Source organism: Pieris rapae, chromosome 3, assembly GCF_905147795.1.
Source record: "Pieris rapae chromosome 3, ilPieRapa1.1, whole genome shotgun sequence".
Taxonomy (NCBI): domain Eukaryota; kingdom Metazoa; phylum Arthropoda; class Insecta; order Lepidoptera; family Pieridae; genus Pieris; species Pieris rapae.
The window spans coordinates 368,504-393,889 of record NC_059511.1 but is presented as its reverse complement, the minus strand read 5'-3'; the positions used below and the strand labels follow the sequence as shown (position 1 = coordinate 393,889).

At 33.6% G+C, this 25,386-nt stretch overlaps 5 protein-coding genes across 7 annotated transcripts in view; 2 read left to right on the top strand and 3 right to left on the bottom strand.

Annotated features, from left to right (window-relative positions):
• LOC111002685 (adipokinetic hormone/corazonin-related peptide receptor variant I) overlaps positions 1–7,301 on the bottom strand; it is a 51,040-nt gene extending 43,739 nt beyond the window's left edge. The window contains exon 1 of the mRNA XM_022272880.2: positions 7,142–7,301. The gene's annotated coding sequence lies outside the window, so the exon portion shown is untranslated. The remainder of the gene's footprint in view (positions 1–7,141) is intronic.
• A 3,689-nt stretch (positions 7,302–10,990) lies between these two features.
• Positions 10,991–12,906, bottom strand: LOC111002615 (protein AATF). Its single transcript, XM_022272774.2, has 2 exons — positions 12,050–12,906; positions 10,991–11,878 (listed from the first exon to the last, which is right to left on the bottom strand). Exons 1-2 carry the CDS (start codon positions 12,787–12,789, stop codon positions 11,011–11,013), a joined length of 1,608 nt encoding a protein of 535 aa, XP_022128466.2. The 5' UTR covers positions 12,790–12,906; the 3' UTR covers positions 10,991–11,010.
• Positions 12,907–13,002: 96 nt separating this feature from the next.
• LOC111002613 (origin recognition complex subunit 1) lies at positions 13,003–17,997 on the top strand. The gene is made up of 9 exons (XM_022272771.2): positions 13,003–13,444; positions 13,628–13,868; positions 13,991–14,894; positions 15,015–15,111; positions 15,214–15,386; positions 15,635–15,732; positions 16,036–16,298; positions 16,790–16,985; positions 17,594–17,997. The coding sequence occupies exons 1-9, from the start codon at positions 13,350–13,352 to the stop codon at positions 17,858–17,860; spliced, it is 2,334 nt and encodes a 777-aa protein (XP_022128463.2). The 5' UTR covers positions 13,003–13,349; the 3' UTR covers positions 17,861–17,997.
• Positions 17,998–18,127: 130 nt separating this feature from the next.
• On the bottom strand, positions 18,128–24,974 carry LOC111002614 (Bardet-Biedl syndrome 2 protein). Of its 3 annotated transcripts, XM_022272773.2 has the most exons (11): positions 24,760–24,968; positions 24,520–24,694; positions 24,141–24,370; positions 23,666–23,848; positions 23,181–23,382; positions 22,804–23,048; positions 22,200–22,385; positions 21,754–22,134; positions 19,943–20,106; positions 18,833–18,981; positions 18,128–18,301 (listed from the first exon to the last, which is right to left on the bottom strand). In XM_022272773.2, the coding sequence occupies exons 1-11, from the start codon at positions 24,886–24,888 to the stop codon at positions 18,201–18,203; spliced, it is 2,145 nt and encodes a 714-aa protein (XP_022128465.2). In that variant the 5' UTR covers positions 24,889–24,968; the 3' UTR covers positions 18,128–18,200. The 3 variants fall into 3 exon arrangements, 2 of the variants coding, with proteins under 2 accessions (XP_022128465.2, XP_045490542.1); XR_006751298.1 differs by lacking the exon at positions 19,943–20,106 and having other exon boundaries at positions 18,165–18,301; positions 24,760–24,974; XM_045634586.1 differs by lacking the exon at positions 18,833–18,981 and having other exon boundaries at positions 18,167–18,301; positions 24,760–24,973.
• On the top strand, positions 20,532–21,706 carry LOC111002616 (SUMO-activating enzyme subunit 1). Its single transcript, XM_022272775.2, has one exon. It carries the CDS (start codon positions 20,628–20,630, stop codon positions 21,645–21,647), a length of 1,020 nt encoding a protein of 339 aa, XP_022128467.1. The 5' UTR covers positions 20,532–20,627; the 3' UTR covers positions 21,648–21,706.
• Positions 24,975–25,386: the final 412 nt, after the last annotated feature.

The window sequence follows — 25,386 nt, the reverse complement described above, 5'->3', positions numbered from 1 at the left end:
ACTGTAAATCATTTTGATTTTCTGAAGTTACTCTATAGGTTATTATTCTATTACCGAACGCAGTCTCAATTATCTTAACATTGGGTTTTATCGAATGTTGTATTTTATCTACATTATTTTTGTGTGCATTGCTCCTTAGATGACTAGCGAAATATTTTTTGGAAAAATTTGTATTACAAATACAACAAAATTTCGTGTTAGAATTATTACCTTCATTCGATGTTGATGGCTCTTGTGAAGACCGTGAAAAATCCATGGTAGGTCCAGATTTTATTCTTTTGATATCAACAGAGTTAATATCAACATCTGCTTTCCTTTTGGTTCCGCAACCCATTTGATCAACCCTATCGAATAAAATTTTGATTTATTTAACTGTTAGACTTGCGAATAGACATACTTAATCATAACAAAAAATAAGAAATATGATTATTAAATATACTCACAGTTTTCTTTCGAATTCCTCACATAGCTCCATCATTCTTTGATCATAAAATGAGTTATTTAAATCACCTCTTTCTATTTCATCACAAACATTAAAAAGTTCAATTGTATCAATGTTTTCAAATTCATGATCCATTTCTTCAAAAAAGACACTAACACATTCTTGAGACATTGTAAATTGTAATATATATTCGTTTCACAACTATTTATTTCGTAACACACTTTTTACCTTAATGCGCAAAGGTCTTCAACACAATTCACAATGATTGACTTTGTACAATGCAACATAATATTTATACTAGAGGACAACTGAAACATTACTTAATTATATAACGTATGGTATTAGAATTTGATAGTAAGTTAATTAATTACTAATAAGGTCATCACGTAAAGATACTAAAGGAACCTAATTTTTAAAACTATAATGTTTTACATTATCTTCCTCGGATATTTCCTTTGTTATGTTATATACTACGTCTTTTATCTGAAGATCAATGTTGGAATCGTTTTTCATGTAATATTTAACACGAATATCTGCATTTTTCCAATGTTGTGAGACCGGGATTTCTTTTAACTTTTTTAAACTATACAAGTCGATTTTCACAAGTATGTCAGCGTCCATTCCATCATCTTTGTCTGTTGATATATATTGAATGTTCCCCTCCTTTCCTGCACGGCCAACAGTTGAAGAAAGTCTAGCTTTTTTCTTCTTTCGGTCTGGTTCTTGAATAAAAAAGTCATCTAAACGACTGGTCCCCTTATTTTTATTTACGTGTATGTTCGAAACCTCTTCTTCATCAGATAAAACATAATAATTATAGGGTCTGAAACATTTTTCCACATCTTTCAGGTTGTATGAAGGCTGAAATATAACATTAACAAATCAAAATGTATTTTAAAAAAATTAATAAGATTTTATTAAAGAAACCTTGGAAAACAAATTTTAAAAATATAAATAACTCACCTCCATTTTTGATATTAGAACACTACACACTTTCTACACGTTGTCCTGTGATTCATACCACAATACTATATTTTTCTTTACAATATCTGTATTTAATAAATTAATGTTAATCGATTGTTACCTCAAATATTTATTAAACAATTATAAATTCATTATCATCCTAATGTTGTCGTTAAAAACAAATTAAAACTCAATGAAATAGCAAATAAATTAAGAGCTTAAGACCGGTACTCAGGTACCGGTATACATTTTCTTAACGAAGGTAATGGGATATCGAGGGAGCAATACTCAGATGGATACTGTTTACTAGCCTTTGATTTAACCCCCGACTTATCAGCTAACTCTAATATTCACTGGAATCTCATTCGTCATGGTAGTGTGAGAATGGAAGTAAGATTCGAGAACGCATTGACTGAAACAATTAACTGTGTAGTTTATGCAGAGTTTTCAAACATTATAGAAATAGATAAGAACAGAAATGTATGTGTGGATTATAGTAGTTAAGAAATGACTTTTATGTACTTATGATTAAATTGAGAATAATAAACGGAATGAAATATAATAAATAAAAATATGGTTTCTCATTTATAATTTCCCTACTTTTCTAAATAAATGCATATAAGATATCACATATGTTGGGATGACAATACAACGTGATGTTAGTTGAGGTGGATGATTGATAGGAATTGGAATTGTATTTAGTGCAATATATAAGAGTAGAAGGTCAAACGCGTTGGAATAAAAATGAATACATTAAACCTGCAAATGAGTCTCCATAAAATACATCCCAGCATCCAGTATAGCGTGTACCCCTCGAATCGCCTACCAATGCACGTACACTTACCCACATTTATTATATGCAATCTCGATCCTGACTCACAACCAGGATCTCATTGGGTAGCTATTCATATCAACCACGAAAAAGTTGGAGAATATTTTGATTCATTTGGACGTAAGCCTATTAGAGTAATAGCGGATTTTTTAAGAAGAAATTGTCGGGTATGGCGCTATAATACAGCTAGCGTTCAGGACATCTATTCTGCCTTTTGTGGGGAGTATTGTGTAGTATATTTGTACTACAAGTTCTGGGGTTTCAGCTTGGAAGATTACCTCAGAAATTTTTCGTATGACTCACCAAGAAATGACATGACACTAGTAAAGTTGTATTGTAACATAATGCAAATAAACACATAAAACACGGAAATCATATTTTTAATGTTCAGTAAATCCTTTTCCCATCTGTCCTGGTGCATTTGCAGGTAAATGCGCATGGTAATTTGCTAATTATGGATACGAAACTGACTCGGTGATTAGTAAATGAGGATTTGGACGAGACGTTACATTCTTATTATGAGGTGATTAGTAAATCGATTAATTTGCAACGTATAGCAAAACCTAACTTCGAAACAGAGAGAAATATCGCTTCGGGAGTGAGTGCTATCGACTCAGCACGGTCTGTTTAGTGGGGAAAGAGACCAAACTTTTTTTTTTTTTTTTTTTTTTTTTTTAGGCGGGGACTGCCGCTGAGCCAGAAACACACGGGGGGTTAGGTTGACTGAGGCAGCGAGTGAGGCAGTCCCCGGCACGGGGGGTTAGGTTGACTGAGGCAGCGAGTGAGGCAGAACCCGGCACGGGGGGTTAGGTTGACTGAGGCAGCGAGTGAGGCAGAACCCGTGAATCCCTACTACTCTCGGTACGTTGCAGAATGTTGTTTTTCAAGTAATTGTTCGAAGTTTATGCATTAAACATTTTGTAGGCCGTTAGTTTGTATCGATTCACGATTTTTAAACATAAATGTGCACTGTATTATTCACTGATTATATTTATAATAATATCTATTAGACGGAGCTTATGTTGTCGGTTGCTGCACGCACTACCCTCAATGTTTAATTTAACTGATTTAATAACAATCAAATTACCAGTATTTACAATCTATGCAATAAAAAAAGAAAATTAAAAACTTTAACGTTGGCAGTATTTCCCCGCAGTATTGTGATACTTGAGTGAGTGAGGAAAATTTTCATCATGGTCCTCTCCTGAGCGACTCTTTTATTTAAGCCCTTTATTATTTTCCGCCTGCTCTTCGGCTTCCTCAGCTTCCAAGGGATCATGGTCATCCCATCCAGCCGCTTGCCATCGTCTCCAGCGATGCCTATTATCTCGTGGTGGCCATGGTACTCATTAATACTAATATATAAATAATCAGTTCTTGAAATTATAAGTATTATAAAGAAAAGCACGTACATTTAAAAAACACATGAATATATTCATATATTTATTTCTTATACACATATAAAAATATAAAGAGAACAAAGGCTATGCTTCGATGATTTCCAATTTCATAATCTACGCAGCGCTATCGAAATAGCATCTATTTTTAAATCGACATATTAAACCGTGGGCGGTTCAGGAAAATTAGTCTCCGATATCCGCCAAGTACTAAGAAAGTTTTTAAACTTTAAAAAATTTAAATAATTGTTAACGGAATGAAGACTATTTATAGAAAATTTATACTATTGTAAATACGTTAATACTTCGTCCAAAAATAAATACGTAGAGTACATTAGTGAATTTCATGATTTTAATTTCGTACCATCAATACTTTGGAAATCAAAGTGAACTAATCCTTTATCATACAGATCCTACGCCTAAGGTTATAATTACGGTGCCTGATGTGATGTGATGCTACTTGTGTGACACGCTTGCCCCGTCTCTACTCCCTCGGACAAGCAAAAATGAAAAAATCTAGGGCGGCCAAAGTACCGATCACCGATTTTCTTCACTCAACGAACAAGTATCGCAATACATCAAGGATGTGCTGCCAGCGTTAAAGGTAAAATAAAAAAAAATTGTTTTAGTTTTTATTCATTTTTAATTATTTTTATTATTACTATATAAGTATAGTATAATAATTTGATTGTTATGTTAAGTTACATGATAAAACAAACCGTATTAGTGAATACTAATAAATTTTAAATATGGCTTATGAAATAAAGGATAATATATTAAAATATGCTTAGAATAAAATTTGCAATTGTATAGAAGACTATGGGTGACGCATCACCCGATATTTAATATGAGAGGCATAGGACTACGAAATTCATGTCTTCAAATAGACAATAACTGTTATTAGGTATAAAAGCAATAAGTCGTTCTAAAAATAAAACTACAATGACGAAATAATTCAAGTTTCTTATATTTATTTAATATGTTATCAAATCAAATATTCACAAATAACTTGAATCATACTACACTTGGCACTGAAATAAATCAGTGCGTAAAACTAGATGTGAAGAATGTCCATCTTCGTTTCTCTAAAATGATAAGTTTCAAAAAATTTAATTTTTTTATTATTTATTACTCTAATTTAAATCCTCGGAACAGTGAAGTCGGTCCGTGAAGCCTGCGAAGTGCCCAGGAAGCTTCTGTGCTTCTGGAAGGAGCTAGGCTGGCTTAGTTATCCAGGACTTCACGCACAACGGAGCTATTGAGCGTCTAAGTGCGGAAACAGAGTCTACATACATACATACATACATACTCTAAATTTACTATTACTGTACTTAAATCCATGGCTTACAATGCCAAAATGTCTATAAATATATAATAGAATCCAATGATCTGACATAATTTATTCATACATATATATTTAAAATCAAATCATTCCGTAAGAATTATTGGCATAATAATAAATAAAGCTAGACATCAAAGTATGAAAAGGGGAAATGATCACGCGGCGGCATGTCAGAGCCAAACATATTGGGTATCAAAATCAACATTCACGTGCTCTGATATGCTTGTGAAATATATTCATAGCAAAGCTGAACAAACTTACGACACGACGCGCGCAAAATGTTTTACCAGGTAAGGACATAATAAAGGACACGGCGATATGTTTACGTACGTTACGTTACGTTACGATTACACAAAAATACCAAAACACAATATATTTGAATTAATATTTGTTTAAGGTAAATACAAAAAAACATTTCTAGCTATTTATGAATTTTTATGTATTGTAAAAATGTGAAAAAAAACAAAACGATATTAGTAAAGTAGAAAGCAAAATGTATGCTTTCGATATTGCAAGTAAAATATTTCAAAGTGATTTGGCTCAAAAGCTCAAATAAATGTTATAATCCCAATGCGTCCTTTTACAAACTTCTTAATATAACAAACCGCTAAATTTTAAAATACGTCCAGCGAATTCCTCTTCTTTAGACTAAATCGTTCACGTTTTAAACACGGTTCGTTAGCAGATTCGATTACTATCCTTCACCCAACCTTTTTGTCGTAAACAAGTTACATAACACGAGAACTTTGTAATTAAAGAGCGATGTAGGATTAGTATTGCCTAAAAGTAGCAAATTACTCACAAAATGGATGGGTTTATAAACTAGGCGTAACCATCTCGCTGGCTCAGAGATGAGCTGGCTTAATCTGTTGTTATTCCATTAGACTACCGCGGTGTAGTAAACATCTCAATATTGGCATCGCAAAACACATACCTTTGTATCTTTAAAGACAGGGTCAATGTATTTTAACCTTTATTTATTTACTAGCAATGCTGTTTGACATTAATTCCGTCATAAGCTGATGTTTAAAAACACTGAAAATAATTTCAATTCAAACGAATTCTTAAGATTGCGGTCGAACAAAAATTTCAGCTTTTATTTAACATTGATATAGATATGTATGAAGTAGTTATAATAGGATTAATTTACTTTTGCTGGAAATAAAAACATAAGTAATATTTGCTCTTAAAGTTCTTTTTTTGCTTTATACGAACGTAGCAATAATTTACAGACGAAATAGATGAATAAATGTATAAATAATAAACAAAAGAGAGCTACGAAGACGAATGCCGGAATCATAGAGAGGCAAATAAAGCAATTTTTTTTTCTGTCATAGATATGTTTTATGTGCCTTCATTTACTTCGTTGAAAGTTCAATATAGACATCTGGCAAACGGTTTATAAGGTCCTCTAGTCAGTTATTACGCACAATCGTCTTGCATGCCGAAAGAGATGGACTGGATGGATAAAACTAAGTCGTAGACCATGATAGATAAAAACGGACGTTACACGAAAAAAAGGATGCGTTACTTGTATGTGGGCAAAACGTATAAGTAGAAACCGCAACACATCTTCACAACACTATTTTGTTCAATTTTGTACCACGATTTCGAGCAAAATTTATTTCTTTAGAAGTATATTTCGTTGCAATTCAGTGCACGCGGTACCTTTCATGCCTTTCATGTTCTCATATCGTCATTATATCAATTTTGCATGTGTTTGAAGTTAGCACATCATCGCATTTATTAATATCAGCTTCATAGTACGTAACTACGCAACATTACCGGTGATTACTTTTTAATAAACGACTGTTTTTTGCTGATATTAAATATAAATTCTTCAGATAAATTAATAGAGGTCATAGGTAACAGATTTTGAGTTTTTATTTATTAGAATGTAAGTAAACGAGTAAATCAAAACGTTTTCTAGAATATAAATAATAAATTAGAATATTATTCATTAGTTTTATTAACATAAAAATTAGTCTGATTTATGAATAATAGTTAATTAACAAGTTAATAAAGTTATAAGTTTGTATTGGTTTTTGGTTCCACGATATTCTATAATAATTAAAATTAATACTTTTAATAATCTAATATGTTTTAAAATTTCGTTTCCAACTTATACAGCGAGATATCATTCATTGAATTGTTTGTCAACTCACCAAAAAGTTCTTACTTCCGGATAACAATACTTCACTTGAGTTTCACTGAACTTCACTCTTCGAAATGTTAGAATGTTCGGAATTATCACTGTCACTTCGTAAGAGGCGTTTGCGTGACACGCGCGTGGGCTCAGCAGTGGATTGCTACTGGTAGCAAGCCGCCCGCCCGCCCAGATCTTATCTTGGGTTAAAGGGCGCAAGTCTTGATCTATCGCGGTAGATAATTTTTAATAACATGTTTGTTATTATATATGACAAATTCTCCTTAATGTTTAACGATTAAACTGTGGTGCGAAATAATAAAAGGTGATTTTATTGCGTCGTAAATGCATTTACATGTTGAACGATAAAAATTGATAGAGAACCGAATCTTGAATCACAATAGATACGAAGACTCCTTCTTATTGGTTTTAATGCTTTTAATCGCTTTTCGTTCTTGGTTTACGACATCCAATCCCTGAGGACACCCCATTGTCATCAATTGTTTCACTTGGTGGTCTCGTAAACACGACTTAATGATCTGTCTGCAACTGTACACTATTGCACTTAAAGGTCACCCATTAAAATCTAATTTTTCAGGGGTTGAAAGGCTCACCTTAATAGAATTAAATACCTACTCAGTGAATAAACCTCAAAGCGAAATTTCTCGCTTGCCTATTGATTGGCAAACAGAATAGTGTAGACAACCTTATTAGATTTGGGCCCTTAGATTTCTTCTGTTTCAAGATCATTCGTTAATCTAATATGCAAGTAGGTGAGCAGACTTCTGCGCCTGACGCACGCCTCGTTTTGGGCCTAAGGTTTGGTTTCCTCACGATGTTTTCCTTCACCGTTCGAGCGAATATTAAATGCGCACATAGAAGGCAGTGCATTGGTGCACAGCCGGGGATCGAACCTATGACTTCAGGTTTGAGAGTCGCATGCTAAAGCCACTAGGCCAACACTGCTCACTCCTGAACAGAGAACGTATCCGTAGAAAATCATTTATGTATATTCTACAACTTAAATGAAGATGGGCACCCGTTATACAAATGACATGATAAAACTATTCCAGCCTCGAAACTTTAATTGAGGCCCATCCATCCAGATATCATCCAGATAGGAATGCGTACCTAAAGTTTTAACTAATACATAGTTTTCCTAAAGCCTCCTAAACAGTGTTTTTGATATTGAACTTACCGGGGATAAAATTTTCGCGTTAATAGAAGTTGATACATTAAATTTACTAACAAGTGAATGTTCTAATGCAAAACAAATTAAAACGATTAGTATACTACGTCAATTAATTTTCAGGCAGGTCTTGTCGATTCTATATTTTTTATTTATTAAAAACAAATACACCTTTAAGTTCCCCGGAGCGTAAGCGTAAGGTAGTGCACCAAACGTTTTATTACTAGGAATAGAAATTGTTGACGAGATAAAAAAATATCTAACAATATAAGTATAATGTTTCTCGTTTCTAGACTGTCATTGTGAGTTATGAAATCATTGGTCATGTAATGTTATTTTTATAATAATTTCTGTTCAAAACAACAAAAAACTAAGTTGAAAGAATCAAGGGTATCATCCTCAATTATGTACTTATCACTCAAAAATGTTAAATGTGAGTTGAAAGGTTATCAGGGTAAGTCACTATTTTGCATGAGAATCCGTCATCATAAAATGAAGATTTTCTTAAATATCTTATCTGTATTTTGGTTGATATAATTTTGCGATTTTAATGATTGTTATTATTTTGAGTATTATTTATTTTTCACTGGTTTTCAAATTAATAGTTGCATTCAATTACAATCAATCCTCATTTTTTCTTTCTTGTTTTTTTTTACTGCTAGTGCCGCCATATAAAATCAAAATAAGAGCAATTTAAGAGTCGATCAGATCAGGGCAGATCTAAAATGTATATTATATTTGTATTTTAGTATTACACGGAATAAGGACTAGCCTCGGTAATATATCGAACAAAAAGAAACTATTTAATAAAATTTATTTAAAAAATGTGGCTTGCACGGCGTTAGTGTAATAAAAAAAACACATTTCCTAAACGATGTTAGTAAATTAATAACTATGCACAATATTTTCAGCTTCCTCTATTTAGACAGTCTTGCTTCTCATTTCCACTACTGCCCCGCTCTAAAACATGTTATGATTAACTCAATGTAAACTGTAAGTTATGCATTAAAACTATTTATTTACAGCATATATATAGTACAATTCACACGCACACAAATTACAAAAAAAACGGTTGTAACATCCTGTATCTAATATAATGTGTCTTAAAAGAAATCATATTATTTAGACATTAAGAAAATTATAGATTTGACTAGATTGACTCAGGTCAACAGGTTTCTTCAAAGATAATTAATGGTCCCACGGTGACTTCGCATGATGATCATTATATAATAGCTGCTGCCCGCCAATTCAACGTGATAAAACGTCTGTATAACAAAAAAGCTAAACCTCTATGCAACAGAAGATACAAATTCTAATGAGGCAGTTTTTGTTAAGTTATGGTGCCCAAAATTACCAAAGACAAAGGCAAACGGTATTAAGTCAAATCAAATCAAAATGTATTTCTTCGTATTGATACACACATTAAAATCAATATTTGAAAAATAAAATTAACTTACAACAGGTTAAATTTTTTTGCGTCGCACTATACAATTAGTGTCGTTAGGAAAAAGCGACAAAGCGCTCTATTTAGCACAAGAAGATTTTGTGGACAAAGTGTGCTAACGTTAAAACTATCTTAGATCGCTATACTATATAGTATATATAATACTACCACTATTATTCAGTTATTATGATGGAAGCAACCACAAATAGCGCTTATAAGCAGATTTTATTATAATATTCCTTTTTTAATACCAAACGCCTGTGAGCAGTTACTAGCAAACTGTTTTAGTAGAAGCAGGTTTTATGTTGAAAGATCGCTATTATTGTTTTGTATTGTCCCAGATATATTTATGCCACTGTTTCATTGAATACTTTTTAGGGCGTTTGCTTCGATTCCAAAACATATATTGATTCATGTTGGTTCTTCCAATTTTGTAACGACTTATATAAAAAAAAATGGTCAGGGAAATAAGGGGATCCAAAAATGTGTCTATGAAGTCACGTCAATACTCCCTGTGTTTATTTGTGTTCCACATTAATAATAAAACTAACGCAATAATGATGAAAAATGTTATCGGAAGTTATAAAATTGATGTTTTGATACAGCTAGTTACTACACCCATAGTCTAAAGATAGCATTACATAGTTTTTTTACAAGACCGTTATTTGTATGTACAATATACCTACATTTGATTTAATTTATGCAGTGTTTGGATTACAATGATTGGACTAAAATTTCTAATTTTAAATAAAACTAACGGACTAACTACAGATGTTGTCCAGCAGGGAAATCTTTATAGTGTTGTTATGCGCCAAGAACTCTACCAGTTGAGCTTTCCGTGCGCAAGTACCGGAAAAGCTTGCTGTTTAGCTGCAGTTTATATAAATAACCTACGTAGATACCGACTGCAGCGCTATCTGCTGGGCTGAATTGTGAATCTAAACTACCCAGAGCGCACCCCAACGCATACAAAAAAATCCAGTCCAACCATTTAAGCGGAGTTCAGTGACATACACACATACATTAAAATTATATATAAAGATAATACAGCCAAAAGTGAGAAATATTCTATTCTTGATTCCTAGTAAGACCAAAATCTACTCTGCCTAGTAATGAGTTTGTTTTAAATTGTGAGTTAATGTTCTCATTGTCCAGTTAAATAAAACGTAGTTTTTTTTAAGTATAGAAAAAAATGAGGTAATTGCTTCATAGGTAATAAAAAATCAAACAGAAAATAAGAATAATAAATTATGTCTCATTTATTATTATCTAAATCAACATTTAGTCCAACATTGTTATGTTCAAATAATTTACCAAACAGTGAACTATATAATTCATTAGTACTTTCATCATTCCACTTTGTCCCTTTCTCCGATGCCATATAACTGACCAATGGGTTATGTACAACATATTTAATTTTTCTTCCCTTAGTAGCTTTTGTGTCGACCTTTCTTTTCATTTTACTTCTCATTTGCTGCAATGATATCCACTGACGACTTAACTGTACAGGATCTGTTATATCAGCTGATTTACATTCAATCAACTCTCTTAAAAGTTGATGGTAGAAATCACTGTCATCAAATATTTCTGTAATGTACTCATCATCATCTTTTCTATTCTTATTTGTAGGGTTTATTTCAGAGACTTCTTTGGATGCTTCCTTCTGGTAACCAATGATTTCATATTCTGATCTCTTAAGTTGAGTTCTTTTAATAAGTTTCTCTCGATCAGATAGAATAAAAGATATCTGTTGAAGGATAGTATTTATTGGTGCAGTTTTGATATTTGCTGCTGTTGCTATTCTAGTCTTTTCATTCCATTTCAGTATTGTAGAATCTCTAAATTGCTTGAATTGTTTATGAGCAGATACAATCTCCTTTTCAAAGTCCTCAAGTTTACGTTTTTTAGGTAACTTTTTAATTATTGTTTCATTTAATTTACTATTACCAATAGATTTTTCTGATTCTGTGTCAGATGGAATTTCTTCATTATCTGTATCACTTGGAATTTCTTCATCACTCTCTTCATTCTTTTGTTTTCCATTAGTGACCTGCTTTCCTTTTACAGCTAAAGCTTTTGTTTCAGGAAATTTGCTTAGCGTTAAATTCTGAAGTGTTATAAATCTAAAAATATCAAAAAGAGTTTAAAGATTTAATAATAACATTTATGTTTTAACTACAACAAAAATGTTACAAAAGTTATTAATGTTATTATAAATAAACATATTTAATACATTATTCATGAAGAGTAGAGGATTATTCCCTAAACAAAAAAAATATATAAATAAAACTTACTTTTCTAATAGAGTTGAAATGTTTCTAATTGTTGCATTACTCTCCTCAACAAAATCATTTTTATTTTTCATCTTTTGATATATATCATTCATTGGCATCATATTAGCAGTATTTATGCATCGTTGCAAATGTATCCTCATTTCCAAAAGTCCTTCCCATAACAATAATTGATTTCTTACACAAATGCCTTTCTTTGCTTCCTCTGATACATCCTGTTTTTTGATATGCTCAAAACTTTCTTTCATGGGCTCTTCAAGTTGACTTATATCATATCCTTCTTCTTCGTCATCTTCATTATCAGAACCGTCATCCGTTCCACTATTTGATGGATCTGAATCGGAATCACTTTGCAGTTGTTTTTGAAACTTTGTTATGCTGTAATCATCACTTTCATCTCCTTCGTCTGATGCCTCTTTACTGTTCTCATTACTTCCATGGACGATGTCATTTTCACTATCTTCCAGAGAGTCTTCAGCTTCTTTTTTACTATCCTTCTTTGAAACCACTTCACCTTCATATTTTTTACTTATATCACTAAGTAAGTTTATGTTTTGCTTCCTAAAGTCACTAATAGTAGCGTCATCTTCGTCTGAAGAACTATAATCAACACGTGAAACCGTACTAGGTTTCGATCCAAATATGTGATCATCTTCAATATCCGCTCGTGGTTTTAATGTTAAAGAATCTGCGATTTTATCGGATAGTGTCTGTTTAGAAGGTTTTTTTATTTTATATTTCATGATTTTTATTGATTTTCGAAGTAATATCCTGCAATATGAATATTATTTAATATTTTTATTTTTAACAAATCTGATCTTCAAACATAAGTATTTGACACGAGCTTACAACGTGCTTCTGACGTTCCAACTTCGAGTTTTGACATTCCATTGACATTGACTAGAATTATTAATTGGATGTAATTAATGTTGGCGTAAAAAGAAGTTATAATAAGATATTACTAATATAAACACTGGGTAGACAACTGAAAGAAACGTCGAAAACAATAATAAAAATAAAAGCACTAAAAACAGAATTTATAGAGTAATCGTTTTGTATGAGTTTAATTTTTGTTATTTGTCAAATATCAATTATCATGATTGGTGCGACAGTTACTGTTAAGCAAGTTCAGTTTTTAGGCGCGAAAAATGATAAAAAGTCAAAATGAAATTTCAAAATATTTAAAACAATTAACAATCAGACTGTCATTAAACAAACTAATAATTTTCAGACTTAGTAGACTTATCCAGCCGTTTTTAATAAGTTTAGTTTAAAGTATTGTGACAATAAATACAGGATCACCATGCCTAAGCGAGGAGATACTACCAAGTCTGTTATTTGGTTAAGTGAAGAAATATCCAACCAATATAATTTCTCAACCACATTTCATTACTACAAGTAAGCAGTATTATTTATTTTATTATTTATGGTGTTCAAAAGATTCCTACTTTAACTTTAAGAAAACTAGTATAATGCTCTGATGTGAACATACGAGTGTTCAAAGTCAGGTCTAAATATTTACATATAAACGTAGGAAAATAAATTTAAGCTGACCATAATTATAATTTTGTCCATTTGCAGAAAATTTCAGTTCAAAGATATAATTGCTGAAGTAGGCGACTATGTATTAGTGTCAAATGCTGATTCTGCAGAACCTGATACTGAAGAAGGCTGTGATGCAGCTAAAATACTTGCATTGTATGAAGATAAATATAATAAAAATGATCCATTTAGAGCAAAAGTTCAGTGGTATTCAAAACCTAGTGATCTACCTAAAGGATGCTTGAGTAGTCAAGAATCTATGGACTTTTCTGAAAAAGAGGTAAATATTTTCTTATTCAATTATAATAATATTTTATGTATTATATTAAAATTATATTGTTTGCGAATTTAACATTTTGTATTAATAAAATAATACTTCACTGAATGCTATAATATTTTTAGGTTGTAGAGGATCACCGTCCTTTTGACACAGATGTTTCTATAGAAACATTCTTTAAAAAATGCCACATCAACACTACTTTTACCAGTGACAATCAAATTAGTTTTAGAAAACCTTACCATTACATATGCCGATACAGACTTATAACAATCACTAAGAGAAAAGTTACATTAGAACCAGTATTAGAAGAAGAAAGACAAGCTTTACAACTTTTAGTGACTCCTAAGAAAACCACAACACCTAAAACACCCAACAGCTTAATAAAAAAGATGAGTAGAGCAACTATTTCAGAAAGAAATTGGAGTATAAGTAAAAATGATGGCACAAAACTGTTGCTTAAAAGAGCAATATTATGTGATAAAAATGAAAAAGAACCTTGTAAAACTTCAGACAGTTATTCTCCTGGCATCGAGAAACCTATAAATGTTTCACAAAGTTATAGCGAGATTGAGGAAATTCAGTTACTGAAATTAAAAGAAAACTCTAATGGAGAACTTCCGACACTAATAATTAGAAAACATATACCAACAACACCTAAACGAAAAATTCCTTCACAAAAGTCTCCATCAACAAATACAATACATTTGACACCTAAAAAAAACTTGTTTATTGAAGAAGAAAAATGTTATGCAACTCGATCTGGAAGAAAGATTAAAAACCCTGTATCATACTGTGAATCTGAATTATCTCCTGTGAAAAAAACTCCTCAGAGGAGTCGTAAGGTGTTAGACATCAGTGACGACTTTTCAATGACCACAAGAACTCCTAGAACTTCAAAGACACCAAGAGCATCCAAAACCCCCAGAGCTTCTCTGGCAAAAACTCCAAAAACTGTTAGAAGAATTTTAACTAGTGAATTGACTCCCACACTCCATTCAAGGGCTCATTCTGTTGAAAAAATTGATGGTAAGTATTAAAACCTAGCCGTCACCGCTAATAGCATATTAGCAGTTTGTTTAGTTTAGTTTTTGACAAAGACAAATTTTTTAAAATTCACAACTGTCTAAAATATTGTTTACGTTCCAGATTTCACAAAGGACAATAGTTCTCTACCGGGAAGAGAAGTTCAACTGGAGGAGATACTTTCATTTGTGAGATCTAAAATACTAAATAATTTGAGTGGGCAAGTTATATTTTTCATAAGTTGATAAAAATCAAGTAATAAATTTAAGCTTATTCTCTGATATAAATATATTATTATTTGAATATTTAATCAATTCTTTAGATGTATGTACATATCGGGAGTGCCGGGAACTGGTAAGACGGCCACTGTTAACACAGCCTTGAAGATTCTGAAAGATGAAGTAGATCTACCTGAGTTTCAACTCATAGAGGTTAATGGTATGCGAATAGCTGAGCCCCGACAGGCTTATGTTCAGATCTATAAACAGCTGACAGGTTGGTTTTATACAAACATTCTAGTCTTTGATTCTTAGAACTATTGCAATACATCCATAAAGTTTTTCATTTCATCTTTCAAAACACTATTGAATGTATGTCATTATAATTCGTAATTATTTTCCATTTATTTTCACAGATAAGAAATTTTTAATGTATATTTCTAATACAATCTCATTAGACTAGGCTAGGATTAGGCTTCCATTATAAAGATTTATCTATTATTACTTTAAATTTGTTTGTCAAAGGCAAATCTGTAGTGTGGGAGCAGGCCTGTGCCCTTCTAGAGAAGCGATTCACCAATTCCGGGCCTAGACGAGTGCCAACAGTACTGTTGGTGGATGAGGTGCGTACTCATAGCGATTGTTTTCAATAATTTCATCAACTCCTTGAATGTCAATTCAAAAACAACAGACGCGAGTTGATGTACACGTTCCACCAAAGACAATTCTACTAAATTTCTAGTATATTTAAAAAATTTATAAGCTTGGAAATTCCGTGTTTTGTTTTATTGTAAATGGTTAGGTTAGGTTAGTCTTCGGAAACTCGTTACTCGTTCAATCACTTGTCTATCTAGAGTATCGATCTTTAATTAACTGTCTAGAGATTCAATTAACTCTTTGTTTTTACATATGTCAAACCCTTTCAGCTAGACGCCCTCTGCAACCGAAGGCAAGACGTGTTGTACAGCATAATGGAGTGGGCTGCCCACAGCACGGCTCAGTTGACGGTGCTGGCCGTAGCCAACACCATGGACTTGCCCGAGAGAGCTTTGGCGGCTCGCGTGGCCTCTCGGCTGGGCCTGACCAGGCTGCCGTTCCCTCCGTACACCCACACGCAACTGCAATGCATTGTGGCCACTAAATTGGCTGGAGCCAATGTCACGCCGGATGCCGTCCAGCTGATTGCCAGGTGAGTTTCCCGTTCGGTCCCAGATTTCGTTCTCATACTCCTCCGAAACGGCTCGACCTATTCTTATATTTTTATGCACAATCAGTTAGTCTCAGAATCGGCTAATATCTTTCAAACCCCTAAGTGAAAAGGGTGTACCACTACTAAACCCTTTTTTTTTATTTTTAGCTATTTTTAAGATACAGCATACAAAAATATATACAATTAATTTTCTCCCCCCTACGATTACCCCCTGTTTATTTTTTAATTAACGAAGTTTGCGGAGTGCGTTAGTATGGATATATAATTAAAGAATCATTTTAAATAATTTAAAGTTTACAATAATAAACTTGTCGCCTATTTTGATGATTTTATGAGAAATTTAAATTGGAACAAAATATTTTTGCATTAGGAATAAAAATAATTTTGTAACAATGTGAATTATATTTGAGTAGTTATTTAAGAAATGTGGGTACATCGCTATATTTTTGTATTTTTATTTATTTATTTAGGAAAGTTGCCGCAGTATCGGGAGATGCGCGTCGGGCCATAGCACTGTGTACACGCGCCTTAGAGCTGGCGGAAGGACAAGCCGGCCTCCTGGAGGTTCAGAAAGCCCTCAACGAGGCAGCCTCCAGTGCTACGGTCAGGGCTGTCGGATTCTGTTCACCGGCTGAAAAGTTAATGCTGAGGGCCGTTGCTGCCGAGGTAACTCACTTTTATTATACCGTATAGAAAACTAAAAAGACGGTAGTTTAACTTGACCGCGTCTTAACGAAATTGTATACGTAAGGTAGCGTTCAAGTTTATGTAACGAATTTTGGAGGGGGGTTTGGGGTAAAACGTTACGATGCGGGGGTGGGGATTGAATTTTGCGTTATTGTTAATATTATTTTCGACTTTCCGATACTTTACACCACATGAGTGGCAACTCTAAGGAATAATAAGTACCTGGGTGGTAACGAAACGTTTTACTATTAGGTACAGAAAAACGTTACGGCGTTACCTGGGGGAATTAAGAATCTCAAAAAATAGCCTGACGTAATATTTGAACGCTCCCTATGTCTTCGAGTGAAAGAGATAGTTGCGGCGCATACAATGAACGTAACAGGACAATAATCGCAGCGTAACGGGACAATGCTTTTACGTGCGTGGAGCCGGCGTTCATTGATTTATTAGACGTTGTCCCATCACTATATTAAAATTAATCTGTATTGGTATGTCTTATATAGCGTATTTTTTGACGTGGGACATAAATTGTTGTATAACTGTCCTCAAACCTCAAAGCTAGTGAGTCTAAAAACAATATTTTACAGGTGGAACGTACAGGCTCAGACGAGACAACACTGTCCAAAGCGTTAGCGACCGCCGCTGCGATAGTGGCGTTGGATGGGAGGCCGTATCGGTGCGCTACGAGCATACGAGCCCCGACCCCAACTCAAGCCCGAGCCATATGCGCAAGATTGGCCGCACTCAAACTCATCCTGCTGGAACCGAAGCCGTCGGAGCCGAGACTCCTGTTGAACATCAGCACCTCCGATGTTTACTATGCCACTAAATGTAACATTAACATAGATGCATAAATATTTACATTCAGTTCTGCAATGTATTATATATAGTAACTTAGTTTTTTAAACTCGTGGCAGACTGATATAATTTAACGTAACTCTTAGATATAACTATTTGACTTAAATGTTTATCTGAATAGCATTAACTAAGAAAATTAAAAAAAAAATATAATTTTCTTAAAATATTTCGTTTTTTTTTTAATCATAACTGACGTATCACAATATGACTACTCTTAGTAAATAAGTGCCTTTGTTATTGATAGATTAAATGAAACATGCCTCGATAGTACAATTTATTTAAGTTATTTAAAAGACATGATGGCTTAATTAAACAATTGAACTTTATGCAGTTTTATTAAGAATCTCCAACTCGCAATATTTTAATGAGTGCATCTATATTATTATCTTGAACAGCTTTTCTGCACGCTGTTACAACCGCTTTGCCGTATTTACCAACTGAAATTGAAAAGTACGTTTTACCAGCGAAACTGCTGAATTAAAAATAAATCAGCAACTCTACCTTTTTAATACTAAGCCTCATTCTGTATCTGCTTCATCAGTATTTGTTAATGTAATAGGCAAGTAGGTGATCAGGCTCTTGTGCCTTACATAAGCTGTACGGGTTACGATGTTTTGTTTCGTACGAGCGAATGTGAATTCGAAGCTAATAAGTCATTGCTGCAATGCTGGGGATCGAACCTACGAACTCAGGCATAAGATTCACTCAGCCAACACTGCATTTTAGTTAAGGGGGCAAACGGGCAGGAATCTCACCTGATTTTAAGTGATACCGCCGCCCATGGGCACTCAATGCCATAGGGTTCGCGAGTGCGTTGGGAAACCCTAAACGAATGAAATAGATGTGTTTTATTTAACATTTCTCAGATAAGATAAATTTATACGACACTTATTTGTCACTCAACTCTATTAAATTAATAATTTAAATGACATTTTTAAGCTAGTCAGTTTCTCCAAAACTTCACTTACCACGAAGTCTTGCCGCTTGTTGGAGTATACCATGAAGGTTTTTTAAAGAGGTAACAGTTTGTTCCTGTGATGATCGTCGTACGTGACATCCAATTAGTAATTCGTCATTAAGTAGCATAACGTCTTTATATCGATTTAACATTTCCTTTCTAAAACAACCATTTTAATAACTGACGTAAGTATATAAAGTCCACGCACGCTAAAGCTGTATAATTAAAAAATCTATAGTAAGTATTTGTAATATCTGAGCACCATCTACATAATCATTTAGTTATCGGCTGCATTGCTTTTTATCTTAATACTAGCGGATCCGACAGACGTTGTCCTGTCTACACGTCTTTAATTTCAAAATTTCAATTTTTAATAAGCCATTTTGATGAAAATTATTATTCAAATGTTATGATGTTGTATGTTGACAATATCTAACGATCCAGCACATGGTCACACACGATATAACACAATGATAACAAAACTTTTTTTAAATTTCGGGACAGATTAAAATTCGAATATTATTTAAAATTTGACACTGCGATGGTAGCGCCGTCTGTCGGATCCAATGTAAAACATTCCAAAATCAACAACAACTAATAAATTGAAAATTAATTAAAAAAACATTGTCCAGCGGTCAAAATTGTGAATCTAAACCATTCCCAGATCCCCTTGAACACACACAAAAAATTTCGTCTAAATCGGTCCAGGCGTTTAGGAGGAGTTCAGTCACATACACACGCACACAAGAAATATATATATTAAGATATGTAAATCTCCTGTCCGCAATGGACTCCTAAACTACTTAACCGATATTAAATTGGCACACCGTGAGCAGTCTGGTCCAACTTAGGAGATAGGATAGCTTAGATATTTAATTATAGTTGCAATTTCATTTTATTGCTAATTATTTGATACAATTCTAACAGATTGCGCTGTGTTAAAAGTACCACCGTTTCCCTTGAATAGTTTACTAGGATGTAATATAACAAATACCTTAGCCACAGCAACGCTTGGCCGAGTCTGCTAGTACAATAAATAATTAAAATAAATGATATGACTCGACATCATAGGTAACTATTAAATCAAACCCTAAGAAAAATTTAATTAAAATATTATTACATGTCATAAGACGCAGCATCTATAGCAGCCGGCAGTAAAGCTGTTATCATTTGAGCTTTCTCAGCACTTTCAGCTGCCAACCGCGACCTTGTTTCACCGTGCTCGGTCGCATTAAACATTTCAGCCCATAATTTTTCCTCTGCGACCGGAAAATGTGCGCATGACTGTAAAAAATCTTTAGATAATCAACTTTTTTATATATCAAAAACAGGGGGGAATAGGCCCTGTCCTGTAGAGGACCATAAATCGACTTGGTCTGGAAATATCCACATTGTGGTGGTGTGACTGTCTTAAATAAGGCTCAATTGAGAAACGAAACATAAGGTGTCACTTGCTTGCCTGCCTTAACTGAACACACCGAGCTTCTTGGAGGCCTTTTTCTCCAAATGAAACTTAGTAATCTTCTGGATGTTAGGTCAGCAGAAGGTCCATCAAAGATAGTTTGTAAACAACAACACAACAAACATGCGTAAATACAAGTTGAAGTAACATGTTTGGTTCTAGTTTTTAACGTTAGAATTATATTTATAATCTGTATAATATAAAGTACATAATGTCAGTCGTGGCTGTCAAAATTCAAACAAACGTTTCTTGGCATCTGACAATAAATAACAATAGCGTGGAATCGCTCATCGGCTTGTTACCGAGTTTATTTTTAACAAATATTTGTTTAAACTCAACCGAAATGGTCGAAAATAATGAAATGGAGTTGTCTGAAGCTGAGGCAGAACAATATGACCGTCAAATACGTTTGTGGGGCTTAGAATCTCAAAAAAGATTACGCGCTTCTAAAGTTCTCGTGATCGGCTTGTCCGGCCTCGGCGCCGAAATTGCTAAAAACATTATACTTTCTGGAGTTAAGAGTGTGTGTCTGCTAGATAACGAGAAATTGAGAGAAACCGACCAGTATTCCCAGTTTTTAGCGCCACCTGATAAAATCGGGGAAAACAGAGCTGAGGCGTCCTTATTACGAGCTAGAGCATTGAACCCCATGGTTGATGTGACATCAGAAAAAAAAGCAGTAGATGATTTACCAGACAGTTTTTTTACTGAATTTGACATAGTCTGCGCAACAGGCTTAAAACAAGAACAATTGGAACGTATTAATAATGCCTGTCGAGATTGTAACAAAAAGTTCCTTTGCGGTGACGTTTGGGGCATGTTCGGCTACATGTTTACAGATTTAGTGGATCACGAATACTCAGAGGAAATAGTTCAACACAAGGCTGTTAAACGAGGGCCAGATGATTCTGAGAAGAATGCTCGTGAAACAGTTACAATCACTGTGAAACGACGAGCAATATATGTCCCACTACAAAATGCATTATCTGCTGATTGGTCCAAACCTGAACTACGATCAAGACTACGTCGTGGAGATCCCTCCTACTTTGTAATGAAAATTCTCTTACGTTTCCGCGATGAATATAATAGGAACCCTGATCCTGCTAAACGTAAAGCAGACACTGAGATTATCTTCAAAATGAGAAATGAACTTGTTAAGGAGTTAAACCTTCCAGCTGGATTTGTAAGTGATGCAATATTGACTGATGTATTTGGAATTGTGTCCGGTGCAGCAGCAGTCATGGGTGGAGTCATTGGGCAAGAGATAGTAAAAGCAGTGAGTCAAAGGGAGCCCCCACACAACAACATGTTTTTCTTTAATCCAGTCAAGTGTGTGGGCTTTGTAGAACTCTATGGCCAGTGAGTATCTCTAAATTTACTAAATTTGTAAACTAAATTATAATAAATATTTAAAAAGCACAATTTTTGTTTTATATTTTAAATGGAATCTAAGAAATAAAATTGCATACCTGTAGATTGCTTAGATTCAAAAAAGTTGCTAAACTCTGTATCAGGTCTCCAGCTAATCTCATGTCATTTGTAGATAGTTTGACCTGACCATCCACATTAAAGGTCATATGTAAATTACTTTGATCGCGAAGAGACATGAAATTTAGATTAATATCTTTGGCTTCTTCATTCCCTATTTCAATTTCTTGCTCTAAAAGGAAGTTTTGGTTTATCCAAATATAAATCCTCTGAACTCTTTCAGTGATGTGAAATGTTACATTTCCATCTATTTTTGGTTTTTGGGTAGTGGCATCTATCAGTTTATACATTGAAAAGCGTGGTAGGTGTTTTGTCAATTCAAAAATATGAAATTGTTCACTATCAGGATAGCCAATCAGCGCCTAAAAACAACCAAAGAATTTCTCTTATCATCATCAACTCTTTAAATTTGTAAAACAGTCCTCACCTTTATATGAACATCAATTGGAACATCTCTTGGTGGTCTAAGTGGTATAAAAAGTATAGGGCGTAGCTGGCCATGAGAAGGATGACGAGCTAATGTTTCACCAGTTTCAAAAACACCTTCAGCTAAAATGAGGGCTGCTCGCACTATGGTTTCATTGTTTGTTGAAATTGCAAGCTGTATGCAACCCTAAGTCAGAGAATGGTTCATAATAAAACATAGACTCAATATATTCTGGATGATTAGCAAATAAGAGTAATAACAATGTGCTAAACAAAGGCAAGTATAAAAAAGAGCACTAGGATACAGTGGCTTTTCCTTAAAAAAAATGTGGCCACATTCTTAAGTTAAATATCTTTAATAAATAGTAAGTAAAATAGGTTAGACTTAAATTACTTTCTATTTAGTCTTAATAAGGCTAGATCAGTGCCCACTCAACACGAGGCGCCACATAATTTGTAAATTCTCCCTTAAACCTAAGCTTGAATTTTTAAATGAACAATTTTTTTTATATTAAATATAACATAGAGATACATAAGAATATTTGGGAGACACTGGGCTAGATTGTCTTGTCACAACATATTACACTTCAAGTGAAAATATTTACTTCATCACAATCTGTAGTTACAGCAACTTGAAGTCTTGTATTAGTAGGCATGGCTGATGATGGTTTATGTCCTAAATCTGCATTAGAGTTGTCCACAGCAGCATTAGCTTCATAATGTTGGAGTTCAACCATCAAGGCTTGTTTCTTATTCATCAACTCAGTTATTGCAAGACGGTCCTCCTCCGATGCATATTTTTTGGTAATATTAAAGCCTGAACTTTCTTGGTGGGGAGGGTAACCTAATACTGTTGGAAAGTTTTTTTACTTATTACTGCAGAAAAGGTTATGTGTTATCAAAATTCATACCAATTATTTTAATAAAGAAAACACTGGATATACAATACATATAAATAAATATATGCCAATATTTTTTATACCTTCACCCCTATCAGAAACGCAAACTAAATCTGGAACGCCAAGTGAGCGATAATCTGCCAGCAACATTCCAGCGGAATTAGATCGAAGTTGAACTCTTCTCACAACACGGCCGGTACCATCTCGCCAGTCCACTCGACCATTGGTCCAACAACATACAAGCCATTCGCCGGAACTTTGCAGGGATACTGCATTTTGTTTTGACTGAAATCATACTATATTGATGACAACACATACATGAGTATTGTAATCATACTATCATGTTATATACCGTTCGTGTTTTTTGCGTCTTATAAATTTATATAATCCCTCTGTATATAACACCTCAAGCTTAAACTGACTGTTGTTTTTTATATTTTTCTCAACAGACAAATATTATATCAGTCTTCTGTGGCTTCAGCAACTCAGACGGGCCAGCTCATTCCAATATTACAACTCCAACAAAAGATGGTCTTAAGTGACAAATACAAGCTTAAAGTGTTCTTACCTTCACTCTCCATAAACGTATTCCTTCTTCGTAAACTCCTATAGTACCGTTTGCAAGCCCATAGGCGAAGCGAACATCGGATATTGGAGATAAACAGAGCACCGAGCCGGTTTCAGGAAGTTCCACCATAAATTGGTTGTTTTTCATAACCCTTATAAATGAATCTTCACAACCTATTAGAAGCTAAAAGGAAAAAAATAGAAACATTTAAAGCGTAGGTCTTATCATTTCTTACGCCAAAATGTAAATTATTATCCTTTAGTTCCATAGGTATTTTTTTTCATTATGATGCCGGTACCCTACCGGCCGCCTTAATCATTAGATGTATGGCTTATAAAATAAACGATTTAAAAAAATAAAAGATGCCGGTAACATACCAACGACGGCGCGACCCAAGGACGTAGAGTAGTTTGATATGGTTTAAATGTTTGTTATAAATAGGGTAAATAGAATTTAAATTGTTGCAAATACTCACCTCATTTTCTCCATCCTTATCAAAGTCGAATACAGTCACAGCGACTACCCTGCCGCTAACTACGTTCCAAAAGATTTCCTCACCTTTTCCGTTCAGACCTATCACGGAACTATTTCCACCCACAACAGCTAACATTTCACTGCTATTACCAACTCTACCTGTATTTATAACATTTACGCCATCTGGCACTTCTTTGAAGAACAAGTCAGTGTTTTCGTGAACGTCGTAGGCTGGAAATCGTGTGTAAAAGAAACAATAACGTGGGTAAGAATTTCAATTGACGAAACTTATTTAGTAAGAATACTTAAATTTTCATTACTAATTACTATAATTAAGAGTTTTTTAGAGAACAATTATTATCAATCGTGTCATTTCGTACCCAATATTTGAGTAGGCGAACCAATAAGAAGCATATCTCTGGTACAGTCATCTTTAAGTGGTCCAGCAGCAAGTGCTTTAACAGCTTGGCTAAGGTTAAGCTCAGAAACCTCAGCATGTGCCTCTGATCGCTGTGCACGACCGCCAACAAGGCCATGAGGGTGATGAATTATGATCTAATAAAATATTTATAAGTTAGTATTAAAAATGAGTCTTATTTGAGTCTCACAGCTATACGTACTTTATCGTATCCAGCAGATGCTGTCAAGCAAGGATGTGTTCCATCGTATTTAGCTATTATAACAACGCCAGGCGTTACTTTGTGGTTTAATTCCAACTTAAATACGGGTTGAAGGGAAGATATTTGCATTTTAGCTTAAAAACTATTTTGATTCTATTTAAATACTATGGCTCATGTAATATGTATATTTCTGTTGCTATGGATACATTAACCAATACAAGCACTTTTTTATAGAAACGCAATGCCTTAATAATAAAGTACATTTATGTGTAATATGCAAATAAGCTAAACACTAATGAAAGATAACTACATATTAATGTATTAAATACTATAATATTAATAATAAATTTTATTTATAATAAACTATTATGCTAAGTTTAAGATATCGGGCATTAGTCGTATAACAAAGATATATCGCACATATTTGTTGAATGCCAAAAAGTTTTTCAATGTAAATAAATACTGACCAAAGATTTATAATAATTGTTTTATATAAATATTATCAAGGCAATGAGAATAAATATTTAGACGATCACTTAAATAATAATATAACTTTAGTTTTCTATTACATACAAATAAGCCTACGCTTATTATAATATATAGTTATTAGTTAATAATTATGTGGGT

Excerpts from the sequence above, each read along its gene's own strand:
- LOC111002614 (XM_022272773.2), bottom strand. The coding sequence starts at position 24,888 with ATGCAAATATCTTCCCTTCAACCCGTATTTAAGTTGGAATTAAACCAC. Across the intron at positions 24,371-24,519 it reads TTCGCCTACTCAAATATTGG|CCTACGACGTTCACGAAAAC; the intron begins GTACGAAATGAC and ends CACGATTTCCAG. Across the intron at positions 18,982-19,942 it reads GATGCTGCGTCTTATGACAT|AAAGGAAATGTTAAATCGAT; the intron begins GTAATAATATTT and ends TGGTTGTTTTAG.
- LOC111002615 (XM_022272774.2), bottom strand. The coding sequence starts at position 12,789 with ATGAAATATAAAATAAAAAAACCTTCTAAACAGACACTATCCGATAAA. Across the intron at positions 11,879-12,049 it reads ATTTCAACTCTATTAGAAAA|ATTTATAACACTTCAGAATT; the intron begins GTAAGTTTTATT and ends TGATATTTTTAG.
- LOC111002616 (XM_022272775.2), top strand. The coding sequence starts at position 20,628 with ATGGTCGAAAATAATGAAATGGAGTTGTCTGAAGCTGAGGCAGAACAA.
- LOC111002613 (XM_022272771.2), top strand. The coding sequence starts at position 13,350 with ATGCCTAAGCGAGGAGATACTACCAAGTCTGTTATTTGGTTAAGTGAA. Across the intron at positions 13,869-13,990 it reads TGGACTTTTCTGAAAAAGAG|GTTGTAGAGGATCACCGTCC; the intron begins GTAAATATTTTC and ends TAATATTTTTAG. Across the intron at positions 15,387-15,634 it reads GATCTATAAACAGCTGACAG|GCAAATCTGTAGTGTGGGAG; the intron begins GTTGGTTTTATA and ends TGTTTGTCAAAG.